The sequence below is a fragment of the Mobula birostris genome, chromosome 1 (assembly GCF_030028105.1).
Source record: "Mobula birostris isolate sMobBir1 chromosome 1, sMobBir1.hap1, whole genome shotgun sequence".
Taxonomy (NCBI): domain Eukaryota; kingdom Metazoa; phylum Chordata; class Chondrichthyes; order Myliobatiformes; family Myliobatidae; genus Mobula; species Mobula birostris.
This window is the reverse complement of record NC_092370.1, coordinates 251,163,182-251,184,254: the sequence shown is the minus strand read 5'-3', so window position 1 is coordinate 251,184,254 and position 21,073 is coordinate 251,163,182. Positions and strand designations below refer to the sequence as shown.

The 21,073-nt window shown below is 43.7% G+C and overlaps 1 protein-coding gene across 1 annotated transcript in view; it reads left to right on the top strand.

Annotated features, from left to right (window-relative positions):
- Positions 1–21,073, top strand: part of LOC140194116 (protein unc-79 homolog) — a 338,541-nt gene that overhangs the window by 233,839 nt on the left and 83,629 nt on the right. Inside the window, exon 38 of the mRNA XM_072251578.1 lies at positions 12,172–12,282. Coding sequence (XP_072107679.1) covers positions 12,172–12,282 — 111 coding nt within the window. The remainder of the gene's footprint in view (positions 1–12,171; positions 12,283–21,073) is intronic.

Genomic DNA, 21,073 nt, shown 5'->3' with positions numbered 1-21,073 from the left:
ACTTCACATGAGCCTGACTGGGGGCTAAGCAGGTGCTACACCTGGCCAAAGGGTGTCCTGTGGGCTAATGGAGGGAAGGAGTGCCTTACACCTCTTTTGTTAGAGATGTATCTCCACTCCGCCACCCAATGTTTCCATGACACACAGTCAATTTAGAACATTAAACAAAGAGCAAGTTTGAGGAGATTCTTCCTTTTAACTAACGCTCAACCTTTCTTGTAGCAGTATTTCAGTGGAGTAAGGGAAGTTACAGTAGTATGAGAGAGGAGTTGGCCAAAGTAAATTGGAAGGAGCTGCTGGTAGGAGCTGGATGTCAGCAGAGCAGCAATGGTGTGCGTTTCTGGGAAAAATAAGGAAGGTGCAGGACATGTGTATTCCAAAAATGAAGAAATACTCTAATGGTAAAATAGTACAACCATGGCTGTGGATAGTAAAAGCTTTTTCAATTATGTTAAAAATAAACGAGAAATGGGAGTGGATATAGGACCACTAGAAAATGAGACAGGAGAAATAATAACAGGGGACAAGGAGATGGCTGCTGAATTAAATGAGTATTTTGCATCAATCTTCATTGTGGGGGACACTAGCAGTGTGCCTGATGTTGTATTGAGTGAAGGAAAAGAAGTGGGTGCAGTCTCTGTTACAAGAGAGAAGGTGCTCGAAAGGTTGAAAGACCTAAAGGTACATAAGTCATCTGGACCAGGTGAACTGCACCCCAGGGTTCTGAAAGTGTATGGTTATGCACTTTGACAAAAGCAATAAACGGGCAGACTATTATTTAAATGGGGAGAGAATTCAAAGTTCTGAGATGCAACGGGACTTAGGAGTCCTCGTGCAGGATACCCTTAAGGTTAACCTCCAGGTTGAGTCGGTGCTGAAGAATTCTAGAGGAATAGAGTATAGGAGCAGGGATGTGATGTTGAGACTCTATAAGGCACTGGTAAAACCTCATTTGGAGTACTATGAGCAGTTTTGGTCTCCTTATTTAAGAAAGGATGTGCTGACGTTGGAGAGGTTACAGAGAAGATTCACTAGAATGATTCCGGGAATGAGAGGGTTACCATATGAGGAACGTTTGTCTGCTCTTGGACAGTACTCCTTGGAGTTTAGAAGAATGAGGGGGGACCTCATAGAAACATTTCGAATGTTGAAAGGCATGGACAGAGTGGATGTGGCAAAGTTGTTTCCCATGATGGGGGAGTCTAGTACGAGAGGGCATGACTTAAGGATTGAAGGGCGCCCATTCAGAACAGAAATGCGAAGAAATTTTTTTAGCCAGAGGATGGTGAATCTATGAAATTTGTTGCCACGGGCAGCAGTGGAGGCCAAGTCGTTTGGTGTATTTAAGGCAGAGATTGATAGGTATCTGAGTAGCCAGGGCATCAAAGGTTATGGTGAGAAGGCAGGGCAGTGGGACTAAATGGGAGAATGGATCAGCTCATGATAAGATGGCGGCGCAGACTCAATGGGCCGAATGGCCAACTTCTGCTCCTTTGTCTTATGGTCTTATGTTAGAGATTGTGGTGGCTTTAGAAATTATCTTTCAAAAATCATTGGACTCTGGCATGGCGCCAGAGGACTGGAAAATTGCAAATATCACTCCAATCTTTAAGAAAGGAGGAAGACATCAGAAAGGAAATTATAGACCATTTAGTCTGGCCTCAGTGGTTGGGAAAATATGAGAGTCAATTGTTAAGGATGAGGTAATGACACAGGACAAGATAGTACAAAGTACCACCACACATGAGGCTGCTTACCACGTTAAGAGTCCATGGTATTACAGCAAAGTTACTAACATAGTTAGAGTATTGACCGATTGGTAGGAGGCAGTGAGTGGGAATGAAAAGGATCTTTTTCTTGTTGGCAGCTAGTGACTCGTGGTGTTCCACAGGGGATGGTGTTGGGACCACTTCTTTTTATGCTGTATATAAATGATTTAGATAATGAAATAGATGGCTTTGTTGCCAAGTTTGCAGTTGATATGAAAATTGGTGGAGGGGCAGGTAGTGTTGAGGAAACAGGTAGGATGCAGAAGGACTTGAACAGATTAGGAGAATGGGAAGAAAGTGGCAAATAAAACGCGATGTTGGAAAATGCATGGTCATACACTTTCGTAGTAGTAATAAATGTGTGGACTATTTTCTAAATGGGGAGAGGATCCAGGAATCTGAGTTGCAGAGGGACTTGGGAGTCCTTATGCTGGTTGAGTTGGTGGTGAGGGAGGCAAATGCAATGTTAGCATTCATTTCAAGAGGTCTAGAATACAAGAGCAGGGATGTGATGCTGAGGCTTTATAAAGCACTGGTGAGGCCTCACCTTGAGTATTGTGAACAGTTTGGGGCCCCTCATCTTAGTAAAGATTTGCTGGCATTGGAGAGGGTCCAGAGGAGGTTCACAAGGATGATTCCAGGAATGAAAGTGTTATGTACCCCTAGTGTTCGTATTTTCTGTGGACTATCACTTTAAAATGTCGGGAGAATGAGACTGACTTTTGGACACTGTTTGAGCTGTTACAGAGAGAGAGAGAGGGACGAAGCCTGCCTTGAGATGGTGTTTATATGAACTCTAAAGCGTATTTACACTTATACAAGGACGCTGCCTGCTTGTGAGTTCTTACAGAGAGAGAGCAACGAGCAGCTCGTGAGTCATCATGGTGACTGAGGGCGGTGTTATTTGATAGACAGCTGGTGTTCAGCATGTTTGGATAAATACAAGGTCAGCTGGTTGTTAGACAGACACACAGACTCACATGGATTTGGACACTGGATGAGTTTTGTGTGCCCACAGAAAGGTGGGTTTTGGAGGATCGAGCGGGAGAATCGATCAGTGGCTCTCGCAGGGTGGAAAAGGTGTGACCAGTGGGAAGTTATCAGTGTTACAGCCTTTGCCTGGGTTGATAACTTTACCACAGAAGACGATCTCCTTTTTGTAGTCAAATTCGGTGACTTTAAAGGAAGAGAAGAGGGGAGAGGAAGGTTTGAAACAGAAGAAACCTAGTGACAAAGCAGTCACTGTTTGTACTCTATCCTCTAGCCCGTAAGGGTGAGTTTGAGTTCCATTCGAATACGAAGATGTGACTGTCACGTAGTTAATCCACAGGAGGGGTTCTCTGGTGAGGGAAAACCTTTATGAATACCATGTGTGTGTTGCCCTTTGTCTGGGTGTGGTAGTTCACTGAAGAAAGGCACCCCGTGACAAATTTCGTATGTCGTGGAACTGGATAAGTGGCTATCATTTTGTGTGTTTGGGGTAACCTAGTGGAATCTACTGGTATGTCGACCCTTGCCTGGGTGGTGGTCCCCTTGAAGAGGGTCCCCTTTGTGATAGGCTACTCTTGGTGATAATCCATACGTGGATTCTGGGAGTATCCTGTGGCCACCACTTTGAGATGTCCCGTAGCTGAATTCGGGTGTGGTACCACTTGTGTTGAAAGGATATTCCTTGAAGATCACTGTCGGTGATATTTCGTGTGTGGAGTGGAACAACTTCGAAGATAAAACCTACTACTATTGTTCTTTTGTAATGCTGTCGTGGAATCTGTGGAATATCGACGTTAAATGCCTTCTCACAACATTCGCCTTTGGATTACAAACATCTCGCATGAATTAACCTGTGCATCTGAATTGAACTTTTCTTACTTACCATTGTAAGATTGTATCAATTACCACCAGAGCATAGAAAAGCTTAAGTCCTGTATTTCCACACTTATATATATAATCATTGCTAACCTGTTTGATTTACCTGGTTTTTATTTTACTGTTTTGCGTAGTTGCTAATAAACTAGCTTTAGTAAATAGCAATACCAGACTCCAGTGTTCTTCCATTTCTGCTGGTTCTTTAACCCTTTACGAGGTACGTAACAAAAGGGTTATCATACGATGAACGTTTGTGGAGATGCAAAGAAATTTCTTTAACCAAAGGGTGGTGAATTTGTGGAATTGGTTCCTACATGCAGCTGTGGAGGCCAGGTCGTTGGGTGTATTTAAGGCAGAGATTGATAGGTTCTTTACTGGACATGGCATCAAAGGTTACTGGGAATAGGCCAGGAACTGGGGTTGAGGAGGACATAGAAAAAAGGATCAGCCATGATTGAATGGCAGAGCAGACTCGATGGGCCAGATGGCCTAATTCTGCTCCTGTATCTTATGGTCTTCGGTCTTTATCATTCATTTGCTTTATAGCAGATTTTCATTTAGATTAATATTGATGTATTTGTTGATAGACTTGATGTTTCAGAAACAGTTTCTTCCTCTCCACCATTAGGTTTCTGAATGGTCCTCGAGCAGTAACTTCATGTACCTTCATTCTGCAGTGTTTTTTTTAGATCAGAAGCTTCGGCAGCTTTTCCCCAGAATCTTGCTTGCTGTTTCTGTCATCACTGTGTTAAAATCATTTGTGGTGGTCTCCAGGTCTTCAGCAAAGAGGAGTATTGGTGCAAACTTCCCCCCAACTGCTGCCTGAAATTCTTCAGAGATGGCGGGGTCTTTCAGTTCTTCAAGGTTGAATCTCAGCCGGCTGTTTTTTGGCTTGTTGATTCTCCTCAAGTGCACTCTGATGTTCATCATGACAAGGTCATGGTCACTGCCCACGTCTGCACTTGGGAATGTTCTGGTCTTCGGTCTGTTCACACCAGATTTGTGCCATCTTTGCCCCAGGATGTAGTCGATCTGGTGATGTTGACTATTGGGACATGCCAGGTCCATCGTCGGGATGCTTTGTGCTCTCCAAGTGTGTTTGACAGCACCATGTTGTTATAACTGGCAAATTCCAGCAGGCGTAGTCCCCTCTCATTGGAGGTGTCATTACATGAGGGGCTGATGAGATCCCCCCCACTCATCTTGTGCGTCTTTGCGCACCTTGGAAACCAGTCACCCTGAAAGATCAAAATATCTTTTATGTCCACCTTGTCAATGAAATCTTGTAGTTTCTTGTAGAATTCTGCAATGTGCTCATCGTTGTAGTCTGTTGTTGGGGCGTAGGCTCGTGCCACCGTGATGTTGAATGGCTTTACTCACAGGTGGATGGTCATGAGCCTGATTGACACTGGTTGGCATCCTAGGACAGTGTTCTTGATGGATTTGTTGACTAGGAACCCTACGCCATTTTCATGACTGTTCTCTTCTCCGCTGTAATGGAGTACATGTCCTTCCTCAGTATGCACTTCTCCAGCGTTCTTCCATCTGGCTTCACAGAGCCCGAGGAGGTGCCAGTTGTATCTTTCCATCTGCTGTGTGAGTTGCTTGAGTTTCCCTGCTTGGTTCAGCATTCTTACATTCCATGTGGCGATTGTGATGTTCTCTCTGCCACGGATCTTCTGTGTCAAATCACCAGTAGCACATTTATTGCGTCCGCCCTGGTGCAAGACGGATAGCGCGGTCATTAGTAACCCGGGCTGCGACCAATCCGGTATGAAGTTGCTTTCTACAGATGCTGAACGTCCAGTGCAACCCAGACAAGATGCTGGAGGAACTCAACAGGTCAGACAGCATCCATAGAAGTGATTAAACAGTCGACAATTCAGGTCAAGAGCCTGCATCAGAGCTGGAAAGGGAGAAGGATGACAGCTCTGCGTTCAATACTGTAATCCCCTCAAAACTAGTCAACAAGCTTCAAGACCTTGGTCTCAATACCTCCTTGTGCAATTGGATTCTCGATTTCCTCCCCTGGATTGGCAACAACATCTCCTCCACAATTTCCATCAGCACAGGTGCACCACAAGGCTGTGTGCTTAGCCTCCTGCTCTACTCGCTTTACAGTTATCACTGTATGGCCAAGCACAGCTCCAATGCCATATTCAAGTTTGCTGATGACTTCACTGTTGTGACAAATCAGCATATAGGAGGGAGATTGAAAGTCTGGCTGAGTGGTGCTATAACAACAACATCTTACCCAATGTCAGCAAGACCAAGGAGCTGATTATGGACTTAAGAAGGAGGAAACCGGTCCATGAATCATTCCTCATCGGAGGATCAGAGATGGAGGGGTTCTGCAACTTTAAATTCCTCGGTGTTGTCATTTCCGAGGACCTGTTCTGGGCCCTGCACGTAAGTGCCATTACAAAGAAAGCACAGCAGTGTCTCTACTTCCTTAGGAGTTTTCAAAAACTTGGCATGACATTTAAAACTTTGACAAACTTTTATAGATGTGTGGTGGAGAGTATATTGACTGGCTATATCACAGCCTGGTATGGAAACACCAATGCCTTTGAAAATCCTACAAAAAGTATTGGATATGGCCCAGTCCGTCACGGGTAAAGCCCTCCTTAACACTGAGCACCTCTACATGGAGCGTTGTCACAAAAAAGCAGCATCTGTCTTCAGGGACCCTGACCACCCAGGTCATGCATTCTTCTCGCTGCTGCTATCAGGAAGAAGGTACAGGAGCCTCAGGACTCAAACCAGCAGGTTCAGGTACAGTTGTTACCCCTCAACCTTCAGGCTCTTGAATCAGAGGGATTAACTTCACTCACCTCATCACGGAACTGTTCCCACAACCTATGAACTCACTTTTAAGTACTCTTCATTGCATACTTATTGTTTGTTTATTTATTTTCTCTTTCTTTTTGTATTTGCACAGTTTGTTTTTTTTTGCATATTGTCTGTTGCCTGTCCTGTTGGGTGTGATCCTTCTTTGATTCACTGTGTTTCTTGTATCTACTGTGATTGCCTGCAAGAAAATGAATCTGAGGATTGTACATGGTGACATGTATGTGCTTTGACAATAAATTTACTTTGAACTTTGATGTGTGCCCACAACTCCATTCAACACACTCAAAGAATGGTATCATGGTGTTAATTTACTGGACTAACAGTTTAAGGTTTTGGCCATTGATCTAGAAATAAAGTTCAAAGTAAATTTATTACCAAACTACCTATATCTCATGGTATACTAGCCTGAGATTCATTTGGTTGTGGGCATTCACAGTAAATACAAAGAAACATAATTGAATCAATGAAAAACTGTGCACAACTAAAAGGAACAAACAACCAATGTGCAAAGGACAACAATCTGTACAAATACAAAATAAAACATATATAAATAAGCAATAAATATCTAGAACACTTGAAGCTGTTTGGTGAAGCAATTGCAGCTTTATGGGGAAGTGGCAAAGAGAAAGCCACTATTGAAAAAAGCAAACAGATGAAATCTCAGCTAGAGGTTGCCAGAAGGCACGTGGGAGACTTTGAAATTGACTGGAAGAGGGTTCTATGGTCTGATGAAAGCAAAATTGTACTTTTTTGGCCATCAGACTAAATGCTCTGTTTGGCATCAGCCAAACACTGCACATCATCAAAAACACAGCATCCCTACCATGAAGCATGGTGGTGGCTGCTCATGGTGTGGGGATGCTTCACTGCAGCAGGCCCTGGAAGGCTTATGATGGTAGAGGGTAAAATGAATGCAGCAAAATTAAGGGAATTCTTGGAGGAAAACCTGATGCAGGCTGCAAAATGACTGCGACTTGGGAGATTTCTTTTCCAGCATGACAATGGCCCAAGCATAAAGCCAAAGCTACACAGGAATGGCTTAAAAACAACAAAGTTAATGTCCTGGAGTGGCTAAGTCAGAGTCTAGATCTCAATTCAATTGAGAATTTGTGGCTGGACTTGAAAAGGGATGTTCACTCATGATCCCCATGTAATCTGACAGAGCTTGAGCAGTTTTGTAAAGAAGAATGGGGAAAATTTGCAGTGTCTAGACGTGCAGAGCTGATTTAGATCTATCCACACAGACTCAGGGCTATAATTGCTGCCAACGGTGCATCTACTATACTGACTTGAAAGAAGAGAATACTTATGACCCGAAAGAGTTTTTCTGTTGATCAGTGTCATAAAAAGCCAGATTAGATCCATTGTGATGCAATGTTACAGAACTATAAAACATGAAAACTTCCGGGGAGTGGGGGAGGTGAATACTTCTTTATGGGCACTATAAGTTAGGGATCTCTAAGAGATATTTAGATAGGCACATGAATGTGAAGAAATTGGAAGGATATGGACATTGTGTCGACAGAAGGGATTAGTTCAGTTGGCCATTTGGTTCCTAATGAAACCTGTGGGCTGGAGAGCCTGCTGCTATGCTGTACCGTTCTGTGTTCTCTGATTTGGATGCTCAAAGGTCCTGTCCTGGGCCCAGCACGTAAGTGCAATTGTGAAGAAAGTACAGCAGTGTCCCCATTTCCTCAGGAATTTGTGGAGATTCTGCATGACATCTAACTTTGACAAACCTCTATTGATGTGTAATGGTGAGTATATAATGACTGGCTGCATCACAGCCTGGTATGTAAACACCAATGCTCTTGAATCCTACAAACAGTAATGGATATGGCCCAGTTCATCATCGGTACTACCCTCCCTACCACTGAGCACATCTACACAGAGTGTTGTCGCAAGAAAGCTGCATCCATCATCAGAGACCCCCACCGCCCAGGTCATGCTCTCTTTTCATTTCTGCTAGCAGGAAGGTGGTACACGAGCCTCAAGACTTGCACCATCAGGGTCAGGAGCTCCTCAACCATCTGGCTCTTTAACCCAAAGGGGTTAACCACTCAATTTCACTCATCCCATCACCGGACTGTTCCCACAACTTTCAAGGTCTCCTTATCTCATGTTCTTGATATTTATTGCTTATTTATGATGATGATGATTATTATTTATTTTTGTATTTGCACAGTTTGTTGTCATTTGTACACTGGCTGTATGCCCAGTGTATGTGGTCTGTACTTGATTCTATTACGGTTATTAGATTATTGAGTATGCCCACAAGAAAATGCATCTGAGGGTTGTATATGGTGACATTTATGTACTTTGATAATAAATTCACTTTGAACTTTGAAGATGCCAGAATAAAAATATGGGGGAGGGGAAGGAGGACAAGATAGAAGGTGATAGGTGAAGCCAGGTGGGTGGGAAAGGTAAAGGGCTGGGCGAGAAAGAATCAGACAGGAGAGGATTGTGGGCCATGTGAGGAAGGGAAGGGGGATGGGATAGGCAGGTGAGAGGCCAGAGTGGGGAGGGGGAGGGAAGAGTTTTTTTAACTGGAAGGAGAAATTAATATTCATGTTATCAGGTTGAAGGTTACCCAAATGGAATATAAGGTGTTGCTCCCTCACTCTGAGGGTGTCCTTATTCTGGCACAAGAACCGTCTTAACATTGTGCAAAGAGGTGATCTTCAATTATGTCAAGCCAGATATGGTTGCAACCAGATATTCAAAAACTCGCTAGTTTGTATCAGTTGCAAGGATCTTACTAAGTATCAGCTTTTGCATTGCTGGCATTGCTCATTGCTGGCTGGAAAAATATATACATATTCTATTCAGGGCCTTGAAATCATTTTATTTTTCACATACAACTGTAACATATTTAATATAATGCCTACAACCTGTTAAAATATAAATATTGACTGTATATTAGCATAGTAAGTACAGCTGAACAAACAAAACCTTAGTAACTAACAGAGACTAATGAGGGTGAGTATCACAGAGGAAAATAAAAGTGACAAGTGGGCCATGAGTAGGAAACAGTTGAGAACCACCAATTAGCTCACAAAACAGACTAGAAATAATCTCTGTGGTGGGGGAGTCTAGGACAAGAGGGCATAGCCTCAAGATAGAGGGGCGTCCATTTAAAACGGAGATGTGGAGACATTTCTTTAACCAGAGGGTGGTGAATTTGTGGAATTTATTCCCACAGGCAGGATCACCAGAGGATCGGCCCACTATTTCTGATATTTACCAGGAGCATTGCAGACAGAGGGCCTGAAACATTGTTGAAGGTCCCTACCATCTCCTTGACCCACTACCATGAGGAAGGGATACAGGAGCTTTAGGACTAAGACTGCCAGACTGGGTAATAGCTTCTCTCCTCAGGCTGTGAGACTAATGAATACCCTGCCACCACCGAGGTCTTGTTACTAGGACAGTGAGCTGTTTACTTTTACAGTTTGATCAGGAACGAAGAGTAGTCAGCACAATCGTTGGTGACTGTAGAGGCCGGTTCTGGATCTGCAACAGGGACACGGGAGCAGCTGGGGTGCGGGCACTTGGGGAGTAGGATCCTTCCTGCGTCTCCTCTTCAGCAGTCGCTCCTCTGGATTCCTCAAAGTTCGTGGCTGCTCCGTGAATCAGTGTTCTCCAGTGGTGTCTGTCACAAGCCTGCTGCTGCCGCTCCTTAACCTTGCTAGTTGCCTGACAGAGCTGCTGCTTCGAACGTTGAAAGGACTAGATAGGGTGGATGTGGCGACAATGTGTCCTATGGTGGGGAGACCAGAACTGGAGGGTACAGCCTCAAAACTGAGGGGTGAGCCTTTAGAACACAGGTAAGGAGGAATTATTTTAGCCAGAGAGTAGTGGGTCTGTGGAATGCTCTGGCGTGGTGGAGCCATGTCCGTGAGAATACTTAAGGCGGAAGTTGATCGTTTCCAGATTGGTCATCAAAGGATATGGCGAGGATGCAGGTGTATGGGGTTGAGTGGGATCCAGGATCGGTCATGATGGATTGGCTTGATACTGCTTCTATGTCCTACGGTCTTAAGCTGGTCGTTGTACCTCTTGCACAAGGCACCACAATCTCTCTTGCCCTGAGAGAGTTTCCCGTAGAGTACTGCTTTTGCAACCTGGATTTGTCCATGCAAGACACGTGGCCTGGCTGGCGGAGCTGCCTGAACAGCAAAGTGGCTTCAGTGTTTGGGGCTTGAGCCGTCCCCAGGACCTCGTTGTTGGAAACACGATCCTGCCAGCTGATGCCCATGATGGAGCGGAGGCTGCACTGATGGAAGTACATGAGCAACTGGGTTTGCTTGTGGTACGAGACCCAGGCTTCGGAGGCATATAGCAGTGTTGTGACAACAGCAGCCCTGTACACCTGGATTTTTGTGGACTGATGCAACTGGTGATTCTTCCACATATGCTTCTGGAGGCTCCTGAAAGCACCGCTGGCTCTGGCAAGTCGATTGTCCATGTCCTTTACTACCATAGCACCGCTGGAGATGATGCTGCCCAGGTAGGCGAACTGCTCAACTGTGGTAAGAGGGTGGCCGTCAGTGGCAATCTGAGGTGGCTTGTAAATGCCACAAAGGGACTTCTGATAGAGGATCATCGTTTTCTTCAGACTGAGTGTTGACCAAAAGCCCTTGCAGCCCTGGCAAACTGAATAACTGCAGCCTGTAGCACATCCTCTGTGCGCATGAGAAGAGCACAGTTGTCTGCATATAGTAGCTCGAGAATGGGCTCTTGCATGGTCTTTGCTTGGGCAAGAAGATGGTGGAGCTTGAAGATATTTCTGTCAGTGTGGAAATGAATGTAGATGCTCTTTGAGGTGTTTCTTTCGCTCCCTGTAGCATCATGCTGAAAAAAATAGCAAAGAGCGTTGATGTAAAAACACAGCCTTGTTTCACACCGGTACTGATAGGGAATGGGTCAGACAGGTTGCTGTTGTGTTTAACCTGACCATTTTGGCCTTCATGGAGCTGCTGAAGGTTGGTGGGGAATTTCGGGGGACAGCTGAGCTTTGACAGGATCTTCCAGTGCGGCTGACTATATCAGAGGCCTTGGTCAGGTTAATGAACAGCACATGCAAACCCATGTTCACGACACTCCTCCTGTATCTGGCACAGGACAGAGATCATGTTTAATGTGCATTTGTTCTCTTTGAATCTGCACTGACTCTCTGTGAGGTTACCTTCAGCAATGGGAGGATTGCCATTGCCGTTTACAGTTTACCTGTGCTGTACACTACATGCATTTTGAATTATGTATCATTAACCAATTTGCAGTAATATTTTGTTTAATATATTTTGTGGGTTCACTGTGCTCTGAAGGAACATTGTTTCGTTTGGTTGTATATATGTACCATCAGATGATAATAAACTTGAACTCTGTGAATAACCATGCATAAAGTATTTGGAGGATTTATGAAAGCTGCATGAGACTGAAGATTAAAAAGGTACATTTCAATACTGTTTGGACATTCACTTTGTTAATCTATCACCTTTGAATAAGTGCAATAAAGCTGATCAAGAATTTTGCAGATTTGTATTCTGAACATGTCCCACGTAAATCAAAATTAAACTGAATGGTAATTTTGTAGTGTGTTTTTGTTGATTTATTGTTTGTATTTCCCTTTTAATTAAATGTGCCTTACTCCTTGTTTCTTCTATTATCTTGCTTTTAGAGCCTTTTGGAACCATTTTCTAAATTACTGAGCTTTGTGATTCAGAATGGAGTCTTCACCCTTGCATACCTTGTTGAACTGTGTGGATTGTGTTATCGAGCATTCAATAAGGTAAAATCTTCACTTCCCTTTAGGATTTTTGTATTGAATAAATCTATATCTTTTTAAGGACGCCTTATAAATAATGTCACGTCATGGTGAACACATTGACTTGGTTCAGATGTATGGCTGTTATAATCAGGATAGGATCACGCTTAATATCATCAGCATATGTCGTGAAATTTGTTAACTTTGCGGCAGCCGTACAATGCAATATGTGATAAAATAGAAAAAATGAATTGCAGTAATTCAATATATGTATATTAACTAGCTAAAATAAGTAGTGTAAGAACAGAAATTAAAAAAAAGTATTGAGGTAGTGTTCATGGATTCAATGCCCATTTAGAAATCAGATGGCAGAGGGGAAGAAGCTGTTCCTGAATCACTGAGTGTGTGCCTTCTGGCTTCTGTACCTCCTACCTGATGGTAACAGTGAGAAAAGGGCATGCCCTGGGTGCTGGAGGTCCTTAATGACGGACACCGCCTTTCTGAGCCACCACTCCTTTAAGATGTCGTGGATACTATGAAGGCTAGTACCCAAAATGGAGGTGACTAATTTTACAACTTTCTGCAGCTTACTGATCCTGTGCAGTAACGCCCCCCCCCATACCAGACAGTGATGCAGCCTTTCAGAATGCCCTCCACAGTACAAACCAAATCTCCTCAAACTCCTAATGAAATATAGCTGCTATCTTGCCTTCTTTATAGCAGTATCAATATTTTGCAACTAGGTTATATCCTCAGAGACACTGACGCCCAGGAATTTGAAATTGATTGCTCTCTCCATTTCTGATTCCTCTGTAAGGATTGGTGTGTGTTCCCTCATCTTACCTTTCTGAAGTCCACAATCAGCTCTTTGACCTTACTGATGTTGAGTGCCAGGTTGTTGCTGCGACACCACTCAGGTAGTTGGTATATCTCACTCTTGTACACCCCCTCGTCTCTTTCTGAAATTCTGCCTACAATATTTGTATCATCAGCAGATTTATAGATGGTATTTGAGCTATGCCTAGCCACACGGCCATGGGTGTAGAGAGAGTCGAGCAGTGGGCTAAGCACACATCCCTGTGCACCAGTGTTGATTGTCAGCGAGATTGAGATGTCATCACCAATCTGCTCAGGTTGTAGTTTTCCGGTTAGGAAGTCAAAGGTCTAGTTGCAGACGGAGGTATAGAGGCCTAGGTCCTATAGCTTTTTGATCAGACCTGTAGGGATGATGGTGTTAAATGCCGAGCTACAGTCAATGAACAGAGTCCTGACATAGGTGTTGGTGTTGTCCAGGTGATCCAAGGCTGTATGGAGCCATTGTGATTGTGTCTGCCATAGACATATTGTGGTGATAGGCAAATTGCAGTAGGTCCAGGTTCTTACTGAAACAGGCGTTGATTCTAGCCATGACCAACCTCTTGAAGCATTTCATCTCCATAATTGTGAGTGCTACTGGATGATGACTGTTGAGGCAGCTGACACTGCTCTTCTTCGACACTGGTATAATTGTTGTCCCTTTGAAACAGGTGGGAACTTCTGTCTGTAACAATGAGAGATTGTAAATGTCTTTGAATACCCTTGTCAGTTGGTTGGCACAAGTTTTCAGAGCCTTACCAGGTACTCTATCGAGGCCTGTCACCTTGTGAGGGTTCACCCCCCTGAAAGACAGCCTGACATTTGCCTCCAAGACAGAGGTTACAGGGTCACCAGATGCTGCAGGGATCGTCATAGTTGTAGTTTTATTCTCCCTTTTGAAATGAGCATTAAAGGCTTTAGCTCATCTGGTAGTGAAGCATCATTTCCATTCATGATGTTGGGATTTTGTTTGTAGAAAGTAATGGTCTGCAAACCCTGCCAAAGTTGATGAGCATCCGACGTCGCCACCCATCTCTCTCAGAATTGTGTCTTAGCTCTTGAAAGAGCACTTTGCAACTTTAAACAACTCATTTCAAGATAATTTCCACTAATTTGCAATTATTTTTCCAGATTTTCTGAAGTGGACCATCTCATGGCTCAGAATAGTACAGCACAGGAACAGGTCCTTCAGCCCTCAATATTGTGCTGAACCAATTAAATTAGCAATCAAGTGGCCAACTAAACTAATCCCCTTTGCCCTCACAATGTCCATATCCTTCCATTTTCGTCACATTCATGTGCCTATTGAAACGTCTCTTAAGAGTCCCTAATGTATCTGCCTCTACCACCACTCCAGACAGCGCATTCCAGGCACCCATCACTCTCTGTGGAAAAAAAACTTGCCCCTCACATCTCCTTTGAAATTACCTTCTTTCACCTTCAATGCATGCCCTCTGGTATTAGACATTTCAACCTTGGGAAAAAGATGCTGTCTGTTGACTCCATCGGTGCCTCTCATAATCTAATAAACCTCCATTAGATCTCTCCTCAGCCTCCGCTGCTCCAGAGAAAACAACCCAAGTTTTTCCAACCTCCTGTTATATCATAAACCTTGTAATCCAGGCAGCATCCTGGTAAACATCTCTGCACCTTCTGCAAACTCTCAACATCTTTCCTATAATGGGATGACCCGAACTGTATGCGATACTCCAGATGTGGCTGTTATGTTTTCTGTAGCTTCAAAACATTAAACTAGTTCAAAAGAAGACACAGGAGTCCAAAATGTGAGTCTTACTTTCTGTTTACCCATAATGAATTATTGAAACGAATAAGAATGCTTAATCAGACAATATATCCACAAGATTGTAGGTCAAATATGATGGCAGAATATAGCATTAATGGTAAGACTCTTGGCAGTGTGGAGGATCAGAGGGATCTTGGAGTCCAAGTCCATAGGACACTCAAAGCAGCTGCGCAGGTTGACTCTGTGGTTAAGAAGGCGTACGGTGCATTGGCCTTCATCAATTGTGGGATTGAATTTAAGAGACAAAAGGTAATGTTGCAGCTATATAGGACCCTGGTCAGACCCCACTTGGAGTACTGTGCTCAGTTCTGGTCACCTCACTACAGGAAGGATATGGAAACCATAGAAAGGATGCAGAGGAGATTTCCAAGGATGTTGCCTGGATTGGGGAGCATGCCTTATGAAAATAGGTTGAGTGAACTCGGCCTTTTCTTCTTGGAGAGACGGAGGATGAGAGGTGACCTGATAGAGGTGTACAAGATAATGAGAGGCAATGATCGTGTAGATAGTCAGAGGCTTTTCCCCAGGTCTGAAATGGGTAGCACAGGAGGGTATATTTTTAAGGTGCTTGGAAGTAGGTACAGAGGAGGTGTCGGGTAAGTTTTTTATGCAGAGAGTAGTGAGTGCGTGGAATGGGTTGCTGGCGGCGACGGTGGAGGCGGAAATGATAGGATCTTTTAAGAGACTCCTGGATGCCTACATGAAGCTCAGAAAAATAGAGGGCTGTGGGTAAAGCCTAGGTAGTTCTAAGTTAGGCACATGTTCGGCACAGCTTTGTGGGTCGAAGGGCCTGTATTGTGCTGTATGTTTTCTATGTTTCTATTGTTCAAATAGCACTGAAATATGAAATACAAAACAGTGGACTAACTAGAGTTTTATAAAGCTGCAACATAACTTCCTGACTTTTGAACTCAGTACCTTGACTAATAAGCCTTCTTAATCACCCTGTCAGCCTGGGTAGCCACATTCAGGGAGTTGTGAAGTTGGATCTCAAGATTCCTCTGCTCATCAACACTGTTAAAGGTCTTGCCCTTAACTGTGTACTGTCTCTTCAAAATCAGAATCAGGCTTATTATCACCGGCATATGTCGTGAAATTTGTTAACTTAGAAGCAGCAGTTCAATGCAATACATAATAAAGAAGAAAAAAATAATAAATAGTCAGAGTCATAGTCATACTTTATTGATCCCGGGGGAAATTATACTTATATTGAATATCTGTGCCTTGTAAGGCATGAAAATGCCCGATGCAGGCCTCTCATGTCTGAGTCGACGTTCCCGTATATTGAATAGATTAAAAATTGTGCAAAATACAGAAATAATATATATTTAAAAAGTGAGGTAGTGTTCACTGTTTCAATGTCCATTTAGGAATCGGATGGCAGAGGGGAAGAAGCTGTTCCTGAATCACTGAGTGTGTGCCTTCAGGCTTCTGTACCTCCTTCCTGATGGAAACAGTGAGAAAAGGGCATGCCCTGGGTGCTGGAGGTCCTTAGTAATGGACGCTGCCTTTCTGAGACACTGCTCCCTAAAGATGTCCTGGGTACTTTGTAGGCCAGTACCCAAGATGGAACCGACTAAATTTACAACCCTCTGCAGCTTCTTTCGGTCCTGTGCAGTAGCTCCTCCCCATGCACCCCCCCTCCATACCAGACAGTGATGCAGCCTGTCAGAATGCTCTCCACGGTACATCTATAGAAACTTTTGAGTGTATTTGTCGACATACCAAATCTCTTCAAACTCCTAATGAAGTATAGCCACTGCCTTGCCTTCTTTATAACTGCATTAATATGTTGGGACCAGGTTAAATCCTCAGAGAAACTGCTCACTCTCTCCAGTTCTGATCCCTCTATGAGGATTGGTATGTGTTCCTTCATCTTACCCTTCCTGAAGTCCACAATCAGCTCTTTCATCTTACTGATGTTGAGTGCCAGGTTGTCGCTGAAACACCACTCCACCAGTGGACATATCTTGCTCCTGTACGCCCTATCATCACCATATGAGATTCTACCAACAATGGTTGTATCCTCAGCAAATTTATAGATGGTGCTTGAGTGGTGAAAACATCAGATATGCAGATGACACTGTTAATTGCAAGTACGGAGGAAGAACTGCAAAACTTAATTGATATAGTTGTTTAAGAAAGTGCAAAAATTGGTTTATCTATCAATTGCCAAAAGACAGAATGTATGGTGATATCCAAAAAGAAGGAGAATCCTATCTGCAGGCTGAGAATAAACGGGGAAGACATAAAACAAGTACAGAACTTTTGCTACATAGGGAGCTGGGTGACATCAGATGGCAGGTGCGATATGGACATCAAAAGAAGAATAGAAATGGCAAAAGACGCCTTTACGAGAATGAAGAGTATACTGACCAATACTAAACTAGGCATGACAACCCGCCTCAGAGTACTGAAATGTTATGTTTATCCAGTTATGTTATATGGCTCAGAATGTTGGACAATATCTAGTAACATGAGGAAATGAATTGAAACAGCAGAGATGTGGTTTTTGAGGAGGATGCAAAGAATATCATGGACGAAATGAATATCTAACGAGGATGTCATGAACAGAGTAAACACAAAAAGAGAAATAATGTATGAGATCATGAAAAGGCAACCTAACTTCATTGGACATGTAATTAGGAAAGAGGAGTTAGAATGCACAGTAATTATGGGAATGATCGAAGGGAAGAAAGCAAAAGGAAGACTGAGACAAATGATAGAGACAGCAACCAGAGAACCGGAAATGAATACCAATGAATTGATCTACTTGACCTGAAACAGGAGTGTGTGGGCCATGGCAGTCAAAGCTCAAACTGGGCATGGCACCTGATGATGATGATGATTTGAGCTGTGCTTAGCCACACAGTCATGGGTATAGAGAGAGTAGAACAGTGGGTTTAGCACACACCCCTGAGGTGCACCATTGTTGATCATCAGTGACAAAAACCACATAATTATAACATATAGTTACAACAGTGCAAAGCAATACCGTAACTTGATAAAGAACAGACCATGGGCATGGTAAAAAAAAAAAGTCTCAAAGTCTCTTGAAAGTCCCATCATCTCATGCAGATGGTAGAAGGAAGAAAAACTCTCTCTGCCATGAGCTTCCAGTGCCGCAAACTTGCCGATGCAGCACCCTGGAAACACCCGACCACAGCCGACTCTTGAGTCCATCCGAAAACTTCAAGCAGCCGACCAGCCCTCTGACACCGAACACCAAGCACCATCTCTGCTGAGCGCTTTGACCCCTAATCCTGGCAACAGGCAGTAGGCAAAGCTGAGGATTTGGGGCCTTCCCCTCTGGAGATTCTCGATCGCACAGTAGCAGCGGCAGCGAAGCAGGCATTTCAGAAGTTTCTCCAGATGTTCTGCCGTGCTTCTCATGTCTGTCTCCATCAAATCAGGATTGTGCACGGCATCCTACTTCACAAATACGATATCATTTTGGAGTGGCCGCGCGCGTTGCGTTGCGCTACCATCTTCTCCTCCCTAAGGATTGTGGGAATGATGGTATCTGACATAGGTGTTTGTGTTGTCCAGGTGGTCTAAGGCCGTGTGAAGAGCCATTGAGATTGTGTCTGCCATTGACTTATTGTGGCAATAGGCAAATTGCAATGGGTCCAGGTCCTTGCTGAGGCAGGAGTTCACTCTCTTTATATTTAACCTTCGAAGGTGTAACATTTCACATTTATTTCACCTTGGTAAATCAAAGAGGGTGATTAAAAGCTATTTCCACTGACATGCAATTATGCCAGATTTTCTGAAGTGGTCATCCCATGGTCTAACCTCTTATCTTCTTCATACAGAGAGAGATTTGAAAAGATTTTGCTAACAACACTTTACAAGACCAGTGATCTCAGTTTCCTCTGGGTGATCTGGTTTCCTCCCACACCCAAAGATGAATTGGTTGGTAGGTTAATTGGTCATTGTAAATTGTTCCGTGATTACGCGAGGATTAAATTGGGGGATTGTTGGGCAGAGTGGCTCGAAGGGCCGGAAGGGCCTATACTGCACTGTATCGGAATACTTAAATAACATCAATGTTACATCAGTTTAAGAGATTATGAGACCATAAGACGTAGGAGCAAAATTAGTCCATCCTGCCCATCAAGTCTGCTCCAACATTCCATTTTGGCCTTTGAAATTTTGATTGATTTCAATGAGATCGCCACTCATTCTTCCAACTCCAGTGAGTACATAGAAAAACATAGAAACATAGAAAATAGGTGCAGGAGTAGGCCATTCGGCCCTTCGAGCCTGCACCACCATTCAGTATGATCATGGCTGATCATTCAACTCAGAACCCTGTACCAGCCTTCCCTCCATACCCCCTGATACCTTTAGCCACAAGGGCCATATCTAACTCCCTCTTAAATATAGCCAATGAACTGGCCTCAACTGTTTCCTCTGGCAGAGAATTCCACAGATTCACCACTCTCTGTGTGAAGAAGTTTTTCCTAATCTCAGTTCTAAAAGGCTTCCCCTTTATCCTCAAACTGTGACCCCTCATTCTGGACTTCCCCAACATCGGAAACAATCTTCCTGCATCTAGCCTGTCCAATCCCTTTAGGATTTTATATGTTTCAATAAGATCCCCCTTCAATCTTCTAAATTCCAACAAGTATAAGCCTAGAGTTGATCCAGTCTTTCATCATATGAAAGTCCTGCCATCCCAGGAATGAATCTGGTGAACCTTCTTTGTACTCCCTCTATGGCAAGGATGTCTTTCCTCAGATTAGGGGACCAAAACTGCACACAATACTCCAGGTGTGGTCTCACCAAGGCCTTGTACAACTGCAGTAGTACCTCCCTGCTCCTGTACTTGAATCCTCTTGCTATAAATGCCAGCATACCATTCGCCTTTTTCACCGCCTGCTGTACCTGCATGCCCACTTTCAATGACTGGTGTATAATGACACCCAGGTCTCGTTGCACCTCCCCTTTTCCTAATCGGCCACCATTCAGATAATAATCTGTTTTCCTGTTTTTGCCACCAAAGTGGATAACCTCACATTTATCCACATCAAATTGCATCTGCCATGAATTTGCCCACTCACCTAACCTATCCAAGTCACCCTGCATCCCCTTAGCATCCTCCTCACCACTAACACTGCCGCCCAGCTTCGTGTCATCCGCAAACTTGGAGATGCTGCATTTAATTCCCTCATCCAAGTCATTAATATATATTGTAAACAACTGGGGTCCCAGCATTGAGCCTTGCGGTTCCCCACTAGTCACTGTCTGCCATTCTGAAATGGTCCCGTTTATTCCCACTCTTTGCTTCCTGTCTGCCAACCAATTCTCTATCCACATCAATACCATACCCCCAATACCGTGTGTTTTAAGTTTGCACACTAATCTCCTGTGTGGGACCTTGTCAAAAGCCTTTTGAAAATCCAAATGTACCACATCCACTGGTTCTCCCCTATCCGCTCTACTAGTTACATCCTCAAAAAATTCTATGAGATTCGTCAGACATGATTTTCCTTTCACAAATCCATGCTGACTTTGTCCGATGATTTCACCGCTTTCCAAATGTGCTGTTATCACATAGAGTCAGATAACTGACTCTAGCAGTTTCCCCACCACCGATGTTAGGCTAACCGGTCTATAATTCCCCGGTTTCTCTCTCCCTCCTTTTTAAAAAGTGGGGTTATATTAGCCACCCTCCAATCCTCAGGAACTAGTCCAGAATTTAAAGAGTTTTGAAAAATTATTACTAATGCATCCACTATTTCTTGGGCTACTTCCTTAGGCACTCTGGGATGCAGACTATCTGGCCCTGGGGATTTATCTGCCTTTAATCCCTTCAATTTACCTAACACCACTTCCCTACTAACATGTATTTCCCTCAGTTCCTCCATCTCACTGGACCCTCTGTCCCCTACTATTTCCGGAAGATTATTTATGTCCTCCTTAGTGAAGACAGAACCAAAGTAATTATTCAATTGGTCTGCCATGTCCTTGCTCCCCATAATCAATTCACCTGTACAGGCCCAGAACCATCAAACGCTCCTTATATGTTAACCCTTTCTTTCCAGGAATTGTTCTTGTAAGCCTCCTCTGGACCCGCTACAATGCCAGCAAATCTTTTCTTAGGTAAGGGGCACAAAACTGCTCACAATACTTCAAGTGTGGTCTGACCAT